We start from the raw sequence: 17,348 nt of genomic DNA, 5'->3' as shown, positions 1-17,348 counted from the left end.
ATGCTGGAACATGTCCAAAGGAGGGCAACAAAGATGGTGAGGAGTCTGGAGACAAAGTCCTATAATGAAAAGTTGAAAGAGCTGCATATGTTTAGCTTGGAGAGGAGGTGACTGAGAAGTGATATGGTATTTGAAGGGCTGCTGCATAGAGGATGGAGCAAAGTTGTTTTCTGTTGCCACAGAGGGTCAGACCAAAACCAGCAGGTTCAAATTAAAGCAAAAAAAGTTTTCAGCTAAACATTAGGGGAAAAAATTCAGCTAAACATTAGGAAGAATAGTTTCTTCAGGAGGTGATATTCCTTCCTTGAAGGTATTTAAGGCCAGATGAGCACCTGACAGCAATGATGATTCTATAACTCAATATGAATCTATGCAGATCAGAAGAGGGATGGCATGAAGGGATCAGCCAGTGCTAGGCTCTTGTGGCTCTTTCTTATATGCCCAGAGTAATGCTGATCGCCACTTTGCGGTCAGGAAGAAATTTTCCTCCAGGCCAGATTGGCTGGGGTCCTGAGTTTTTTTGCCTTTCTCTGGGCATAGAACAGGGGTGACTGGGGAGGGGGGGTGGATAAGGGACAAGGTAGCTGTGAATTTCTTGCACTGTGCATGGGGTTGGACTACATAACCCATGGTATCCCTTTATGTTTCTACGGAACTCACATGATTCGATGCTCTTTTATACAGAGCCAGCATAGTGTAGAGGTTAGAGAGATGCACAGGGATCTGGCTCAAATCCCCACTGTGCCACGGAAGCTTGAGGGGTAACCTTGGGCCAGTCACACACTCCACCTCACAAGGCTGTATTGATAATAAAATGGAGGAGAGAAGAACGATGCAAGATACTTTGGGTCACACTGGAGGAAAAGATGAATTATAAATGAAGTAAATGTAAATGAAATTAGTATTAAAATAAAACCTTCCACATAAAAATAATCCTAGCATGTATGTAAAAAGGATCCAAGCCTTGTTTCTCCCTAAAATTCCAGATTTCTATTTGTGATCAGCTTGTTTTGGAGGGATAAGAAATTCAACTAGGAATAGTCTGCCTGAATTTTATGAGCTACAGGCTGTAGTACACCACCCAAGCAGGTTTACTGTGTCAATGAGAACTAAGTAATTGTGTGATATACATATTCAAAATCAAGACTTTGATTACTCAATGTGTAGTATCCCTACCTGGAACATAATATTGCAAACCCACATATTGTGACTTTTATTTGTTTTTATACTGTTACAAGCTTAACAGAACAAAACAAAGCAAATGGTCACACAGAATGAAAACACAGATGGGAGAGGACAATGAAAAAGAATAAAGGGAAGAGATAAAATGCAGAGGCAACATATAAATTTATCCAGTATAAGCTTTTGGATTAAAATAGCATTGGTTCCACATACTCTTGTAGTCTATCATAAGGGTCCAAAAAGAACCTGAACCAGGCATAGTTTCCCCCTCTTGGTTATTTACATAAAGTTCAAGCCTATGCAAAATATATTGTTGCAAATAGTCAAAGTGACCTGGCTTTTACTGAACGTATTTGTTTACTGATGTGGATATTCAGCAATAAACATATTAATATTGAAACAGTGCTTTAGGTATGTAACAAATATTAGAGATAAACACAAACTCTCAGGGTGCAAACACACAGCTTTCACAGATAAATTTCAAATTTATGTGCAGATTTTGTTAGTGATTATTTACATCCTTTTTTAGTAAGCATACTATCAGTGAGAATACCTCAACCGTAACATCCACTCCGCCACTTCAGTTTCAACTCACTTGTGTTCTTGGCCTAATGATAATCCAGATCCTTGTTCCACCAATTTAGTCAAGTTCAAGATTTCTTCTTTAAGAGACAAAATAGTGTCTTTTGCTTTCTGCTCCTTCTCATAGGCTGCATCTACCATTTTCCAGGCCTTTTCAATCTCCTAAAAATGTCGAGGGGGGAAATCCTGTGATACTTGATTTTAAAATGAACAATGTATTTTGTACAAATGGAATGAATGAAAGTTTCCCATTTCTTTCATGCTCCAATTTCTAACAATGTTCTAACCCAGTGGCCAGTTCTATGTGGCCAGTGAATGTTCTGTGAGACAACCAATTCATATCTAGAAGTTGGAAAAATTATTTATAATATTTTACAGTTCAAAGACTTTTATTTTCAGTTACATAAAATCTTGGTTAAAACTTGATGGAATTACTCTTTGTTTAAAATGCTCTCATAATTACCACCAATCTTCAGATGTTAATGAAAAAAATATTTTTAGCATCCCACTGTCTTTTAAAATATGTGTGTAGCTCTCCCTACAAAATATTAATTTGAATGAACTGCAAGCTTTTACTCGGTTTTCATGAGATTCTCTACCTACAACTCTGCAGTGGTGAATTTTATTTCTGTGTGTGGCCACACATGAGAATGAGATCTGATTTATCACATCCTGGAAAACTCTTAAATTTCTATTATTCTCCAGGATGTAGTAAACCTCGCATCTGGAATGGAAGCTCATTCAGGAAAAAAGTTCACTATAGAGACTTCATATCAAAAATTAATGTGAAAATTGAGCCTTCGCTTTATTACTTTGTGCACTGATAACACATTTATGAATAGCAGCTTTAATTGTTCTACCTCCATATTCAGAGAAGCACTTAACATGTTATGGTTATTGTTGGCTCCCAAGCCTTACTTCTGTTTGCATCCCTCCAAGTCCAAGAGAATACTTCCTATTCCATGGCATTACAATCTCACAGAATTTAATGAAAGTTCCTTATTTCTAAACATTGCAGCTCCATAACAAGATTACTACAACAGCACAGATTCCCTTATCTTTTACAATATGGCAGCCCTAAGGAGGTTTCAGTAAATTCAGTGTGAGAATTTTCATTGACCTTAAAAGTTGCCCAATTAGTTTAGCCTCAGGTTCACAACTTTATTTTGATCCATATTGTCAAAGGCATCCCAGTGGCATCACCGGAATATTTTGGTACATAATGATTCCTCAGCTCCAGTGCATACTGCTCCCTCTCATTGACACAGTCAATGGGAACTATACACTCAGATGAAGGACAATATATTAATAGATGGATGGGCTTTTGCTTAAATAGGATTTTGTCAATGACTTTGGCTACAGTACAACTATGCACAATGTTATTTAAGTGTCCTGTTGATGTTTGTTTTATTTCAAACAGATGAACAAGGTAGCTTCTTCCTGAATCAGGATAAAAGGACAAAGTATTATTAAAACAGTCACCTTATTTAAGAACAGTACACTTGTGACACATTGGAGACACAAAGCAGAAGAGAATGCAAAACCTGTTAGATAATTACAACAAAAATTAGGCATTTAAATAGCCATGGTAACCTCATGGATTAAATGACTAGTTATATGCAACTGTGGTGATTATTTTATCACGTACGTAGCTTCTTTTAAAAAACACATTTTTTACTCAATCTCTCCTCACTTTCAGTGCCTTTATGGTAGCACAGTAAATCTGACTTTACTGGAGACTTGGGTACATGCATGTTGTGAAACAATCACTCAACTGCTTCATCACATGCTGAACTATGTATGAATTCACCCAACCCACTTTCTCTAAATGCTAAACTGGTTAGATAAATTGACATCATTTAGAAAATTTCTAGAGAAGTCCTAGGAAAAATGGGGGACAAGGAGCAGGAGCCAGCAGTAGATGAGAACAGGTGCTTCAGGCAAGCAAGGAGGGCAGGAGGAAAGCAGAGGTGAGTGGGAGCTACCACTGCCTCCAGAGAACAGGTTCTTCAGGCAAGAAGGTGGGCAGGGAGGAAGAGGAGGAGGAAAAGCAAGAAGGACTGGCAGCTGCCACCATTGGAGAACAGGTGCTAAAGGCAAGTGAACAAGTGGGCAGGAAGGGGGAGGGCAGGCAAGATCAGCAGGAGCCACCACTACCAAACAGGCTGCAGGTAAACAGGCAGGCGGGTGGAAGGAGGAGAAGGAACTAGAGCTGTTAACAGTGCTGGGGAACAGGTGCTGCAATCAGGCAGGTGGGTGGGAAGGGGAGGAAGTATGTGATTCCCTCCATGAGTCTTGTATGTTCTCCACTTGTCTTCACTAATGACTGTAACCGTGACTATCTTGCCTTAATATTTCTTGCTGGAAGAGTCCAAGAGATAGCATAGAAGTATCTTAAATAAAGAGCTCACTTGTCTCTGAAATACCAAAATTTCAAAAAAAGAAAGCACCAACTGAGGCAAGCATTGAGGATCTAAGCTCTCCCAGCCTCTAGTAGGTCATAAATATTTTTTTAATGAAGAACAATTCTGTCATGCAAAAACCATGTCTATAGGAGAGTCAATAGCTACAGTTGTACTTGCAATGGGAATGAAGTTAAATCTGAGTCACAATCATGAATATCAGTGCAATGGAGGCTTGTCTTTCATCAGTTCTTGGGTTCAGCTGTGAGTTCCATGCTACAATGCTATTTTTCTCTTTTTATGATTAATCATCAAATATCTACTTTATATATCACAGAGTAAGCAGATCCTAATATTCTAACTAAACTATTATGTGCTGTAACAAACATGCAACCCTACTTATTATGATGGGTTGGAGCTGTTGTGATTGTTTGATCTCAGGCTTCGTGTCCTGATTTATTCTTCTAAAGCACTTAAAGTTAGTATCAAGGATAGTTTGTTCAGACTTTCTGGGACCAACTCACACAGATCCTGCCAGACCTACTTACCATTCACACATACAGGCCCTTCCCTTGTCCTCTTTAGAAACTCTCCTGGTGTATCTGGTGTAATGTGGCAGTCAGGTGTGGTAAAATTCTACTTTACTATGATTCAAATAACTATATGCTGCTGCTGAGACAATGTGATTTCCCCATCAACTAGCATTTCCAAACCTCCCCATCTATTGTCCCCTGAAATCAATATGAGTAAGTGTGGCCGTGCAAGATCCAGCATTAGTGTGAATGGAAGTGTGCCCCACATCACTGACCTACATCTGTCCCACATAAGGAACTCTTCTCCTATAAACAAGAGTCTTGTAGCATTTTAAAGATTAACATTTCATTTTAGTATTAGCTTTTCTGGACTCGAACCATGAAATGCAAGAATAAACTTTTGTTAGTTTGTAAAGTGCTAGAAGATTTCTGTTCATTTTTGCCAAAAAAGACTAACACAGGTCTCTCTGGAATTCTTAGTTTGTGCCTCTGAAAGACATCTTTTCAGCAATTGCAGCTCCCTCAGAAATCAGTATCCTTGATGCCCGCACACACATGCCATTGGAAGAGGCGCTTCTGAAGGAACAGGGATGCCCTTGAAGGAGCTATAGCTGCCTTTGAGGGAAAATGAATGGCTGTTATGGCTTGTGAACAGAAGCGGGGGATTGGTGAAAGCAGCTGCATAACCCCTAAGATTTAAAAATACTGAAGTACTATGCAAATTGTACCCTGTCATATTAAAATACTTGGAAAGTTTTTATAATGCCTTAAAGCAATGTTTCTCTCTTGGATTCCATATCTGAACTTACAATGAAATTCTAAGTAGAGTTACTCCACTTTGATTTCAATGGGCTTAGATGGGAGTAACTCTGTTTAGGATTTCACTGTTAGTCTACTTGATGGCTGTCCTAACTTAATAACAAAGTTCCATCTTCCTCAGAATCCTGTCCTTCACACCTCCCCTTCAGGGTCTGCCTGTGCAATGAAAACCACTATCCTACAGTAAGCATTACTTTCTCTATGCTAATGTACAGTGTAAATATGTGTGGACTAGTTAAACAAAATCCCTGTAAAATTACCATGATAATACGATATCTTGCAAACATCTTCTCGGTCTATTACTAGGTCTTCAGTAATGTACTGATTATGTCATGTCCATTTACCCTTTTCAATGATGCTATTGTTGTCTGATCATCCTGAGAGAGCTTCAGGGCAGTAGCCACTTTAGCTGAATTCACCACAATCTCTGCGTTCAATTCTCTGCATTTTGCCATGAGACGCTTTTCATTTTCATAGGACTTTTTCATAACCGCATGGAGCTTCTCATATTCCACACGAAATTTTTCCAAGCTTTGATCTCCTGTAAGCTCATTGACGACTTCTTGGAAGTCTTTTTCCAAGGCTTCAAAGACATTTTCTTCTATTGCAGGCTTGTCATACCTTTCCTGGATGAAAGGAAGGGAAGAATATATCAGTCACCAAAGGCGTATTGATAAAGATAATTACATATATCAAAATATAGGCATAGTAGCTCCAAGTAAACTTCTTTCATGAAAATGCCAGTGATTATGGCAATTCTATTCCATTCTATTTTAAATACAATTCCCTTTTAAAGAATTACTTCTTTGAATATCAGTTCAACCCATCCATAAAGTCCTACTGTTAAGCAAAATGTCCAGTTATCAAGTATTTCAATGAGTTTATACCACCAAAGTTCATCACCTTTGTTTATATAATTCCTGAAGCTGCAAAGTAAATTATGTTTTTACTTAATTAAATATCTGGCTATCCTTAAGGATATACTACAGACCTATCAACACTGCTAATTTTGCTCTAAGAGGATCCGGGACACTATCCTATATAATTCATACAATGCGGATTTGGACTTCTTGGGCAACAAAATTAAGATATTGAAAGACGTCCCATTTCTAGTCCGGAAAAGACGTTTTAAGTATAAAAAGTTCGCAGCTCTTCTGAGAGAACGTGGAATAAAGTACAAATGGTTATTTCCGGAAGGAATCTGGTTCACCCATAAAGATCAAGCCTTTAAGATATTATCAGAAGATCAACTAAGGGATTTTGAGGACAGGAACCCAGAATTCCAGTGCACCAAGCAAGACGAAAAGGAGAAGTCTGAGGGGGAGGGGGAGGAAACGAGCACTGCGGCTGCAGTTGCGCAGAGAGAACTCCGTCCGGGACCCAGGAGGGGAAGAAAAATTTAACTTGAAATTAAATTGTAATTTGCATTTAGTAAGGTCAACCACTCCATCAATATAATATAAAGCTTTAACTTTTGAATAATGGCAGTATGAAGGGAAAACAGAAATGTAGTGTTTAGTGTTTAGTGTTTGTAGGGTACCTTCCCCTTTTTTCCACCCCTCCCTCCCTCTCTCTTTTTTCTCTCCTCTTTCCTATCCCTTGTGTTATTGTAGTCTTTTGTAGTTACTGTTCTGTAGGGTATGTATGTATGTAGTAGTTGTATGTTAGATATTGAAAATAAAAAATTATATATATAAAAAAAAAAAACACTGCTAATTTTGCACTTCCAGGAAGACCAATGACTTGGCAAGACATAACGCATGTCTGGCTGACATATGTTTGACAAAAGTTGTAAACAGCTGTACTGGCCCACACAAAATCCAGAACAAGAAAAAAAACCATATAATACCTTTTATTTGAGCCAGCCACAATGACACAGAACACTGCGCAAGCTTTTGAGCTCTTCAAAATTCTTCATCAGGCTAGTCTTTACAAAATTTAAAAAATGAAGGAGCCAAAACGGATGCATGACAACTTTGACAAGTCTGGAATACTCCACTTTTGTTCTATACTTCTGTACACTTTCTCTAAAATACCAAGATGCTAAACTTGAGTTGGTGAATCAGTAGTCTGAGCTGGTAAATTTGATCTTAAATTCTTCACACCGGTTTGTCTGGGAAGTAAATGCAAGTTTATCCATATCTTAACCTTACTCATTTAACAAATAACAGAAGGTTAAATTAAGTTCACCACAGACCTGTAAAGTTCCTTTATTTCACAAGCCTATGGAGTATCCATGATGTGATGTAATCAGTATGTTGACAGCCTAATAGTTCGCATACCCAATTTCAACAAGGTGGACTAGAGATAATCTACTGATGTTACATTCATGCTATATTTAGGATATAATAAAGGTTGAAATTGCATTCACACTTATTTGGGGAAAAATCCCAATGTAATCAATTACACTTAGACCCATTCTGCACAACACACTTTAAGCCAACAATACTGAGTATTCATGTCAATCAGCGCTGAATCAGCTTGACCTCCTAGCATTCTGCACGACACGACTTCAAGGCGATTTGGCATCTGCTTTCTTATTCCAGACGTGTTGAGAAGTGTCTGTTTCAAGCAGCCTTTTGTGGGGGCTGAGCTGACATCATTTTTTTAAATTTCAGAGCATGCGTATGTTGCAATGTTGGAGCCCATTTTGTTTACCACCACCCCCTTCTCCCTGTCCTTGTATTCATTGAATGGGCAATCTCGTGCCCACCAATTTTTTTATTTTCAAACATGAGCCCCAGTTGTAAACTGATGCACATTGTGCTTAAAAGGGTAGACAGCAGGAGTGTCTCACAGCTTTGCAACTCTCTCCTAATTAAAAAAAGGTGGGGCGAGGATGCTCATTTGCTTTGGGCTTGTTTCAGGCTTCTCCTAATGCCAAAGAGGAAAAAAATAAGATGCAAGTGGAGAGGAGGGGAGCGAGGAAGCGATTTGGATACAGCAGTATAATCCTTCTCTGAAAACATTCCTGTGTGCCAGCCAAGATGAGCTTTTTAGATAAAGAATTTAGAAATTAGAAGGAATAGGAAGAGGGAGAAAGCGGTTTCCACAGCTGTTTGAGAGAGGAGAATGCAGTCTACCATTCTTCTCTGTAAACTTCCTTATGTGCTAGCCAAGATTTTGGTGGAGTTTTTAAAATTTATAATTTACAAATTAGAAGTAATATAAGTGCAGTAACGTTATAGCATTACTGCCCTTTCAAAAAAGGGAAAAAAACCAGAAAAAAGTTCATGGAGCTGAGGACGGTGGGTGTGGTTACCAGTGAACTGACCAATCAGCTCCTGGGGGAAAGGAGAGAGTGACAAGAAGCAGAACTGGAGTATGATGTTTCACACAGACATAACACACTGCAGCATTGACTAAACAGTGGCTTTTAAAATAAATTGTGAAATGTACGCAGGGAAAAATGAGGGAAAGAGGGACAAATGTCGTATTGGTGTCCCATGATTCCCTTGCATGTGTGGAACTCTGGAGAACATGAGAAGCAGAATGGGATACAAAATGTTGTAAAATGACCATGCAGAAAGAGCCTTAGTTTTGAAAACATGACTACGGTTGGCACACTGATCAACTGACAAGTCAAACATCATCAGCTGACTACGTGCTATTTAACTATGATCAAATATTGTAAAATATTTCATGAAATAAAAAATGCTGTTATGATGACAGCTTCTCCCTCGCTCCCTCATTTACTTCATTGTGATGCCATTTACTGTATTAACAATAGCAGGAGTTACCTACTTAATCCTTCAGCACTCATGAGTAGACTTAGCAGCAAAGCTTCTCCTGTTGGCTGACTACTAGAGATGAGCACGAACAGCAATATGAATTTAAAAAAGCGATGAACAGCTTAATCTGCTGTTCACGAACAAGCTGTTCGTGAGGCCCCATTCTAAACAAACACGTGATTGTTGCAAGCCTCTTTCGTTGCTGTTCGTCAAGCCAGACAGTCTGGCACCTGCAATCAATTCCCTTGGCAACTTAGGAAGGGATTGTCTGAACTCTGTCTGAACTCCTGCTGTTGCCCTAGAAACCCCAATCTAAGTCCAATTTAGCTTGATAGGCAGGTCTTCCTTTCAAGTGTGGAGCTCCAAATTTTTTACAAGCAGGGCTTTTTTTCAGCTGGAATGCGGTGGAACAGAGTTCCGGAACCTCTTGAAAATGGTCACATGGCTGGTGGCCCCGCCCCTGATCTCCAGACAGAGGGGAGTTTAGATTGCCCTCCGCACCGGCGGAGGGCAATCTAAACTCCCCTCTGTCTGGAGATCAGGGGGCGGGGCCACCAGCCATGTGACCATTTTCACCAAGGGCAACCCACTGAGTTCCACCACCTCTTTTCCCAGAAAAAAGCCCTGGTTACAAGGGAACAAAGAGCAGGGGGGAGGGGGACTTCCAGCTCTGCCTTAGTTTGCAAACAGTGGAGAGGGAGAGACAGTTGCTGTTGGCATTTTGATAGAGAGAGTGCATTGGAGCTTGAATTTTCTTTGTGTGTGGTGGGATAGGGATCTACCCCTTCAAGTTCCAGGGCTGCTGCCAGGCTCTGGGCCAAACTATTATTTATTATTCGTATCTTTCCTGCTGCCTGCTCAGGTCAAGTTTCTGGGAGTGGGGCAGTAGGGATCTTGACCAAACTTGGATGATGGCTGGAGGAGAGCCTGCTGGCCCACATGAACAGCCAACCACAAACATGTTCGTGAACAGGGCCATGTTCGTGGTTGTTCATGAGTCCCTGTTCGTGGATGGCAACGAACAACGAACATCATGGTGCCCATCTCTACTGCCTACTGTATCTGTGGCATTTCCAAACTGGAAGGACTGATCTAATGCCACTGGTGTTTTTTACATTAATAGCTGCTGCTATTTTACTTTATTTCTGTTTTAATTTTTGAAAAAATTGAAATTGTATGCTAATCCTGGTATCCCGTGATAAAAAACAGAGAGAAATGAATAATTCCTGTTTAAAGAAAATGTACCTAACATTAACAATCATGTGATAAAGTCATTATATTTTTTAAAAATGTCATTGGCTTGAATCCAGATCAATATTTTCCATCTCTATCTTTCAGAGCAGACAAAAAATGCCCTCCAAAACACCATGCCCCAGGAACAGGATTTCAGGGGCATTTCAGGTTGCTGCAGGATGCAGAAAAATTACACTTCACAAGCAGAAGTTGCACACACAGAAATATTTGTTTGGATCCAACCCATTGTTTTACAGTAACAGTTAAGTTTTTAGTAATTAGTATAAGTATGAAAACTGTTGATAATCAAATTATCTTTTTGTTGTTCCAATTAAATTAATGTTTAAAATATTTGAGAAAATTTGCACAGTCTGTTGATCAAATCCTGACAAATCAAATAGGCAACCTGAAGCATGGCTGGGACTGCGCTATGTTTGCCTTAACCATTTAGCCACTGCACTTCCCACACAGGTTTAGACCCAGCTAGACAACAGTCAGCCCCTCTGACTCTTTTTTCAGAGATTTTCATACAGAATAACAAAATAATGACAGTTTGTATTCACAAGCTCAGAAACCAGAAGGTACCATAGTTCTATGGAGCTTATTTTCACTGGATGGTTTCTAGACTACATAATGGACTATATTCCATTAGCTACCTATGAGCAAATGCTTTCACTGCTTAAAATCTAAACTAAGGTTCTGAGCTGCCACAACGCACACATTTGCTGTGTAGCAGTATCTACCGCATACATGTAAATCTATGCAATACTTAATTGCTATAGCGAAAATATATGCAAACCAGTTCTATAATTCATCGCAAATGGCCCTTGATGCTCAACCAGTTACATAATGCAATTTGATCCATGAACAATTTCTGATTAAGTTTTCTCTCTTTGGGAATGTAGGCCCAGCATATCAGATGGATAGTCTATTTCAGGATGTGTAAAGAATTCTAAAATATCCCACAAAGGAATTTTAAAGCTGAAAACCTTTTCCATATTGGGTAGCTAAATCCATCCTCTTATAATTTAAAGCCACTGCTCCTACTCTGCCCCTTCTCTATGTTCTGTTAGGCTATTGTATGGAATTAGATCAAAAGCCCTGCTGAAGCTGGGGAGGGGGGATTACATTAGTCTTGTCTACCAACACAGTAGTTTGCTTTCTCAAAAATTAGACTGGCCTACAATAAAATGTATGCTTAATAAAGGCTTCCATTCCTGACCACTAATCATCCTATTTTCCTCTGCGTTCTTAACAAATTGATTGTGTTATTCTTTCAAATAATATCTTTCCAAATATAGGTCAATATATCACTCCTATACAATTTCACCACCACCAAGTCTACAACCAACAATACAATACCTTACAACAAAACCATTTATATTCATAATGGCTTAAAATTTAATGCTGCTCTCTACACATGATAAACAACCTGCTGACAGAAAAATATGGGTGAAATTATACTGAAGTAAAGATGTTTTGTGGGCTAAGGAGAGTAGTGAAGCTGCCTCTACTTTATTCTACCATTTTGAGTTCATGCCAGACTCAGTTACTCAAGCCATAAAAGCTTGGTTTATTGTCCCCAGGTTTGCCCTGAATATCAAGAAACACAGGCTGAGAACATTTCAATTAATAAAGGACAAAGCTAAGGGGAAAGGCAACCACTAGATGAAGGGCCAGAAGGACTGTTTGCAGCATGTTATGGAGGGAAAAACTGCATTAGAAGTCACAAAGAAAATGGGTGCTCTGAAAGAAATTCCAATAGACAGAGCATACACCCCATATGCAGCAGAACTAAATAGTTGGTGAGATGGGGATAAAAAAACCCAGAGAGATAGAGAAAACTGAGGGTGGGTGGGGGGTGGAAGACTGAATATATTGGTAGAAAAAAAAGGAGTCAAGGGGATGGGAATAATAGGTTATAGAATAGAGTAGAAAGAAGAATTTCAGGAGGAGAAACAAGTAGCAAAAGGGGTGGTGGAGGAGACAGTGATAATGGGAAAAACAGAAAAAAAAGGTCAAGAGATTACAAAATAGGGGGATAAGCTAAGGATGGGGGAAATGAACAAAAAAATAAAAGGTATAGCAAGAGTGGTGACCAAGATGCTTCCGGGTTGAGCATTTTACAAGTCTGGTATGATGTCAGTATGCCTGACATCCTCAAGCCACATGTGGATCTGATAAAATGTTGACCTCTGCTAGAATGGGAATAATATGATCAGTACAAGTTGCACTACTAATAAAAGTACTGGAGTGCAAATCTTTCCCACTATTTCATGTCTCTTTTTGTTCCACACTTCTCAGTCAGTGCTACAGTGCAACACCATCAGTGGGTGACAGTTCTCTGGACAAGTTTATGGGGAAATGCATGATGGGAAACAGGCAAAATAGGCTTAAAATCACTGATGTAGGAATTGAAGGAATTGTGAGAAGAGATTTGAAACAGTAGTATTTTTCACAATTCACAGTGAACACAAGTATAGCCCATGTACAGTGTACTCTTTATTTTTTCTTTATATGTGCACTGAGTAATTCTGTTATATTCAATATTAGTACAGCTGAACCCATGATTGAAAGCACACATTTATTTAGGTACTAGTCCTGGTTTCATTTGTAAAGAGACTGTACATTGCCTCTTTCTTAGATGTATGCAAATATATGTAGGATGTACATGCGTTCAATGTAACTTGTGAACATGGCTAAAAGAAAGATGGGGAAGGAATGGAATGAGAAGCAAAACAGGTGACAGATAAGAGAAAAATAAAACAGCTGTGAGGCAGTGGGAGGGTAAAAGTTAAGGCACACTTGCAAAATAAAAAGGATCAAATTATAAGACAAATAGTTGCCTAATAGGTAGGTCAGAAAGATGGTCTAAGAAAGGGGAAAAGACAGAAAAAGAGTTGAGGGAGGCAGCATAATAATATTTAAATTACAAATATACATGTATTTATTCTGAATCTGGTAATACAGAATAAAGTTCACCTGTTTCTATACTCAGTATGTTGTAGCATGGTGGTTAAAAGGCTGAGCAGAATCCCACTACTGCCATGAGCTCAGCAGGTGACATTGGGTAAGCCACACTGCTCAGCCCCAGCTGTATTGTGGGGATAATAATAACACTGACTTTGTTCACTGCTCTGTGTGGGGCACTGCTCTGTCTAGAACAGCAGTATATAAGCACAGTTACCATCATCGATGGAGTAGCTTACTAACCCACTCCATCTTTTTGCCAACCCTTAATCTCTTTGCGCATATGCAAGAACATTATTAAAGGTAATTAATACTAAAATTATTTTTACTATACACACACAATATAAATGTGTGGCAAGGTTGCTCAAGGAGCTGAGAAAGAAATCCCCCTCCCCCAGTTAAAATTTATAAAATAAAAGAATTATAAACACAAAACCCGGCCGGTATAGGTCACTTAAAAGAAGCAGTCTGAAGATCTACTTGCAAGTACGTTTCATTTTATTCGACGGACATTATCTCAGGAAAGCATTCTTACGATTTCACCACTCTTACAGTACAATCCTAAAAAGCGTTACTCCAGTGTAAGCCTATTGATTTCAGTGGCCTTAGACTGGTGTAACTCTTCTTAGGATTACTTCAAAAAGTTGAGGCTGCATTCGAGCTGAGTGAGAATGGACAAATTAATGCCATTCTACCCCCCCCCCCCCCCGCCCCGAACTGGTAAGGAGAAAGTGGCAATGCTGAGAGGCTGGCCCACTAATCCTGGCTTCGAATTAACCCCCTGTACTGAGGCGGGAGACAAGCCAATACTGTTCGGCCGAGGCCACAGATACAGGGAACCCGGAAGACTACGCTGAAGGGGAGCTTCTTCGGGGAAAGAAATAGCGGGAGTTGCATTGTCAGCCGGGACGGTGTGGGGCGCTCACCTCAGACATTTTTGCGGAGGACGAGGGGGTCGCAGAGCCCCTGGCGTACGGGGGAGGTGAAGGAGAACCCCGCGGCAGGGGGCGGGAAAGGGTTTTGCCTCCGGGCGAGATTCCGCCGCTGTGTACACGGCGGCCTCTCTCGCTGCCTAGCAACCACCTGCCCTTCCAATCCCGCATTCTAGCGGCAGGCGGGGAGCGAGGAAGGACGCGCCGCAACACAAGGGGTCTTTCTTAAGTCGGGCGACGCAGAAGCACGAACAAATAAAGCTGCCTTATGGGACAGCGTTGCTAGGTTATGTCCCACTGCTCTACCCTCCCGCCTGGCAGCTGCTCCCCAAAGGCTTTCCCTTGCCCTGACAAACGCAGGGACATGGTATCTAGGAAAGGGCCGTGATTAAACCCTGCAAAGCGCCCAGAGTTCTTTGAAACTGCTGTAAGTGCTTCATTTGTTAAAGCTAAACAAGACAGCTGTAACTCAAATCGCAGCTTTGGAGTTGGATGTCACCAATATGCAGATGACACCCAACTCTGTAGCTTGCTATCCAGGTCTCTTCAGGATGCAATAGAAATCTTGGATCGCTGCCTGACAGCTGTAGTGAAATGGCTAAAAACAAACTGAAATGGAACCCAGACAAGACAGAAGTGATGCTTGTTGGGAAGGCAGAGACCTTGAAGGGCATTGTACTCCTCACTTTCAATGGAGTTCGTCTGACCGTTGCAGATGCAGTTAAAAAGCCTAGGAGTTATATTGGATCCAGTGCTACTACTAGAACAAGTTAAGGCAGCTGCAAAAAACGCCTTTTACAAGTGCACCGTAGCCTGGAAGATGGCTTCTTACCTCAACATGGCCAACCTGGCCATCTGGATCCATGCTTTAGTAACATCAAGACTAGATTATTGTAATACATAGGTCTCCCAAATTAACTAAGAGACTCCAATTGGTGTAAAACGCTGCAGTGCAACTGCTATCAGGAGCAAGCAGGAGCACGAACATCACTCCCAATCTGCAGTCACTCCATTGGCTACCTATCAGCTACCATGCTCAGTTCAAGGTATTGGTTATCACATACAAAGTCTTCGTGGCCTTGATCTGGCATACCTAAGGGACTGCTTCCCTCCCTATGTACCTCCACGGCAGGTTCGCTCATCTGAACAGGGTCTCCTGCAGGTGACACCCTGCACATGAGCGAAATCAACTGCATGGGTTTCTCTGTGGTGGCCCCTACCCTGTGGAATAGCTTGTCTGAGGAGGTTAGGAGAGCCCCTACTCTCCTAGCTTTCTGCAAACAACGCAAAACCAAATTATTCAAAAAGGCTTTTGTATTGTAGGGAGGGGCTCTCAGATGCTTCGCTAATAAGGACCATAGATTTCACCACTATGTTGCCTTACGTACTACCTGTTGTCTTAAATATGTGCTCCTATGAGCTACTTGTGCTTCATGTGGTCTAATGTCAGCCCTAGAATTGTTTATGTTCTGTTTCAGCATTTCTTCAACTCTGTATTGGATTCTTACTAATGCTCTGTCTTTGTAAAATTGTGTTTATTTACCCTATGGCATTGTTTATGGAAATGTCCTTGAAATTGACTGTACTAATCTCACAATGTGTAATCTGCCTTGAGTCTCAGTGAGAAAGGCAGACTGTAAATGACAAATAAAAATAAATAAATCCTCTGACCTAACAGGCCCTTCCACCCTTATCTCGGACCCAGAGGTGTGTAGGACATCCCTCCCCCTCTCACCTCAACCCCTGAGATTCATGGCATGGGACCTGATGATGTCCTGTTGGAGTACTGATAGGAATGCTTCGAAACACCTTTAGGAATTGTACCATTTGGTAGCTGCGAATGTCACCGTTACCACACACAAAAAACCTACATGCAATTAATTATATGCTAAACAAAAAATGTACTTAAGATGTTACTTTCCCATTTATGTGTGCTGTTACCAACAAGTAGGAATGCACAGAAGTCTTAGAGGACGCTGGCAACAGTGAGCTAACTGATGGGCTGCGAGATTTCAATTTGCAGCTCCAAGACCCTTAGAATAAACCCTAAAACAAGACCACATCTTGAGATCCAGTGATCCTAATGGCTGAGAGAGAGAGAGAGAGAGAGAGAGAGAAAGAGAGAGAGAGAGAGTATGCACATCACACTTTTCTCCCTGATGCAGCTTACAACAGCATACTTTTTCATTTCCTCAACCACAACTCTGATATAGGTCAAGTTGAGAGAGAGCGACTAGCCCAAGATCACCCAATAAGCTTCCATAACCTTCTGGGAACTTGAACACGGAGGCAAAATCCCATGAAGGTCTACTCAGAAATAAGTCCCAATTTATTCAGTGAAACTTATTCCCAGGAAGATAGTTTCAGGTGGATAGCCATGTTGTCTGTCATAGAACAAGCAAGATTCAGGTCCAGTAGCACCTTAAAGACCAACTAGATTTCTAGGATATGAGCTTTCAAGAGTCAGAGCTCCCTTAAACTCATACCTTGGAAATCTAGGTGGTCTTTGTGTTGTTACTGGTCCCAAATCTGTTATTCCCAGAAAAGTCTTTTCAGGATTGCAGCCTTAAGTCTCTTAGATCCTTTTTCATCTATTGCCAAGGGAAATTATACTCTGTTTATGCTCAGAGGTAAGCTTTATTCTTCCTTCACATTGTTTTCCAAGACTGAGTACTCTTGGGCGATGGCCCAACTTAAACCTCAGAACTAGATAAGGCTGCAAACTCTGCTCTGCAAAATTCTTGGAGATTTGGGGGCAGTGCCTGGGGAGGGTGCAATTTAAGGAGGAAAGGAAGCTCAGAGATTATATCCTATGTTGGTGACACATCCAATAAAGTCACAACCAGGTCAAACATCAGATCTCATTCTGCAAGGTCACTTCTACCTACCAACAAATCTTAAATTTCCAGCCTCATTTCACTTTCCCTTGCCTTTTTCTCTCACCTTCACTTGAAGATTTCTTTA

General features: G+C 40.5%; 1 protein-coding gene across 1 annotated transcript in view; it reads right to left on the bottom strand.

Annotated features, from left to right (window-relative positions):
- Window positions 1–14,476, bottom strand: part of CFAP58 (cilia and flagella associated protein 58) — a 144,924-nt gene extending 130,448 nt beyond the window's left edge. The window contains exons 1-3 of the mRNA XM_054983438.1: window positions 14,379–14,476; window positions 5,863–6,144; window positions 1,778–1,926 (exon numbers count right to left, since the gene is read on the bottom strand). Of these exons, the coding sequence (XP_054839413.1) occupies window positions 1,778–1,926; window positions 5,863–6,144; window positions 14,379–14,387 (440 nt within the window). The 5' untranslated portion in view covers window positions 14,388–14,476. The remainder of the gene's footprint in view (window positions 1–1,777; window positions 1,927–5,862; window positions 6,145–14,378) is intronic.
- Between the last annotated feature and the right edge of the window lie 2,872 nt (window positions 14,477–17,348).

The sequence above is a fragment of the Eublepharis macularius genome, chromosome 6 (genome assembly GCF_028583425.1).
Source record: "Eublepharis macularius isolate TG4126 chromosome 6, MPM_Emac_v1.0, whole genome shotgun sequence".
Classification (NCBI taxonomy): domain Eukaryota; kingdom Metazoa; phylum Chordata; class Lepidosauria; order Squamata; family Eublepharidae; genus Eublepharis; species Eublepharis macularius.
This window is presented reverse-complemented; position numbering and strand designations above follow the sequence as displayed.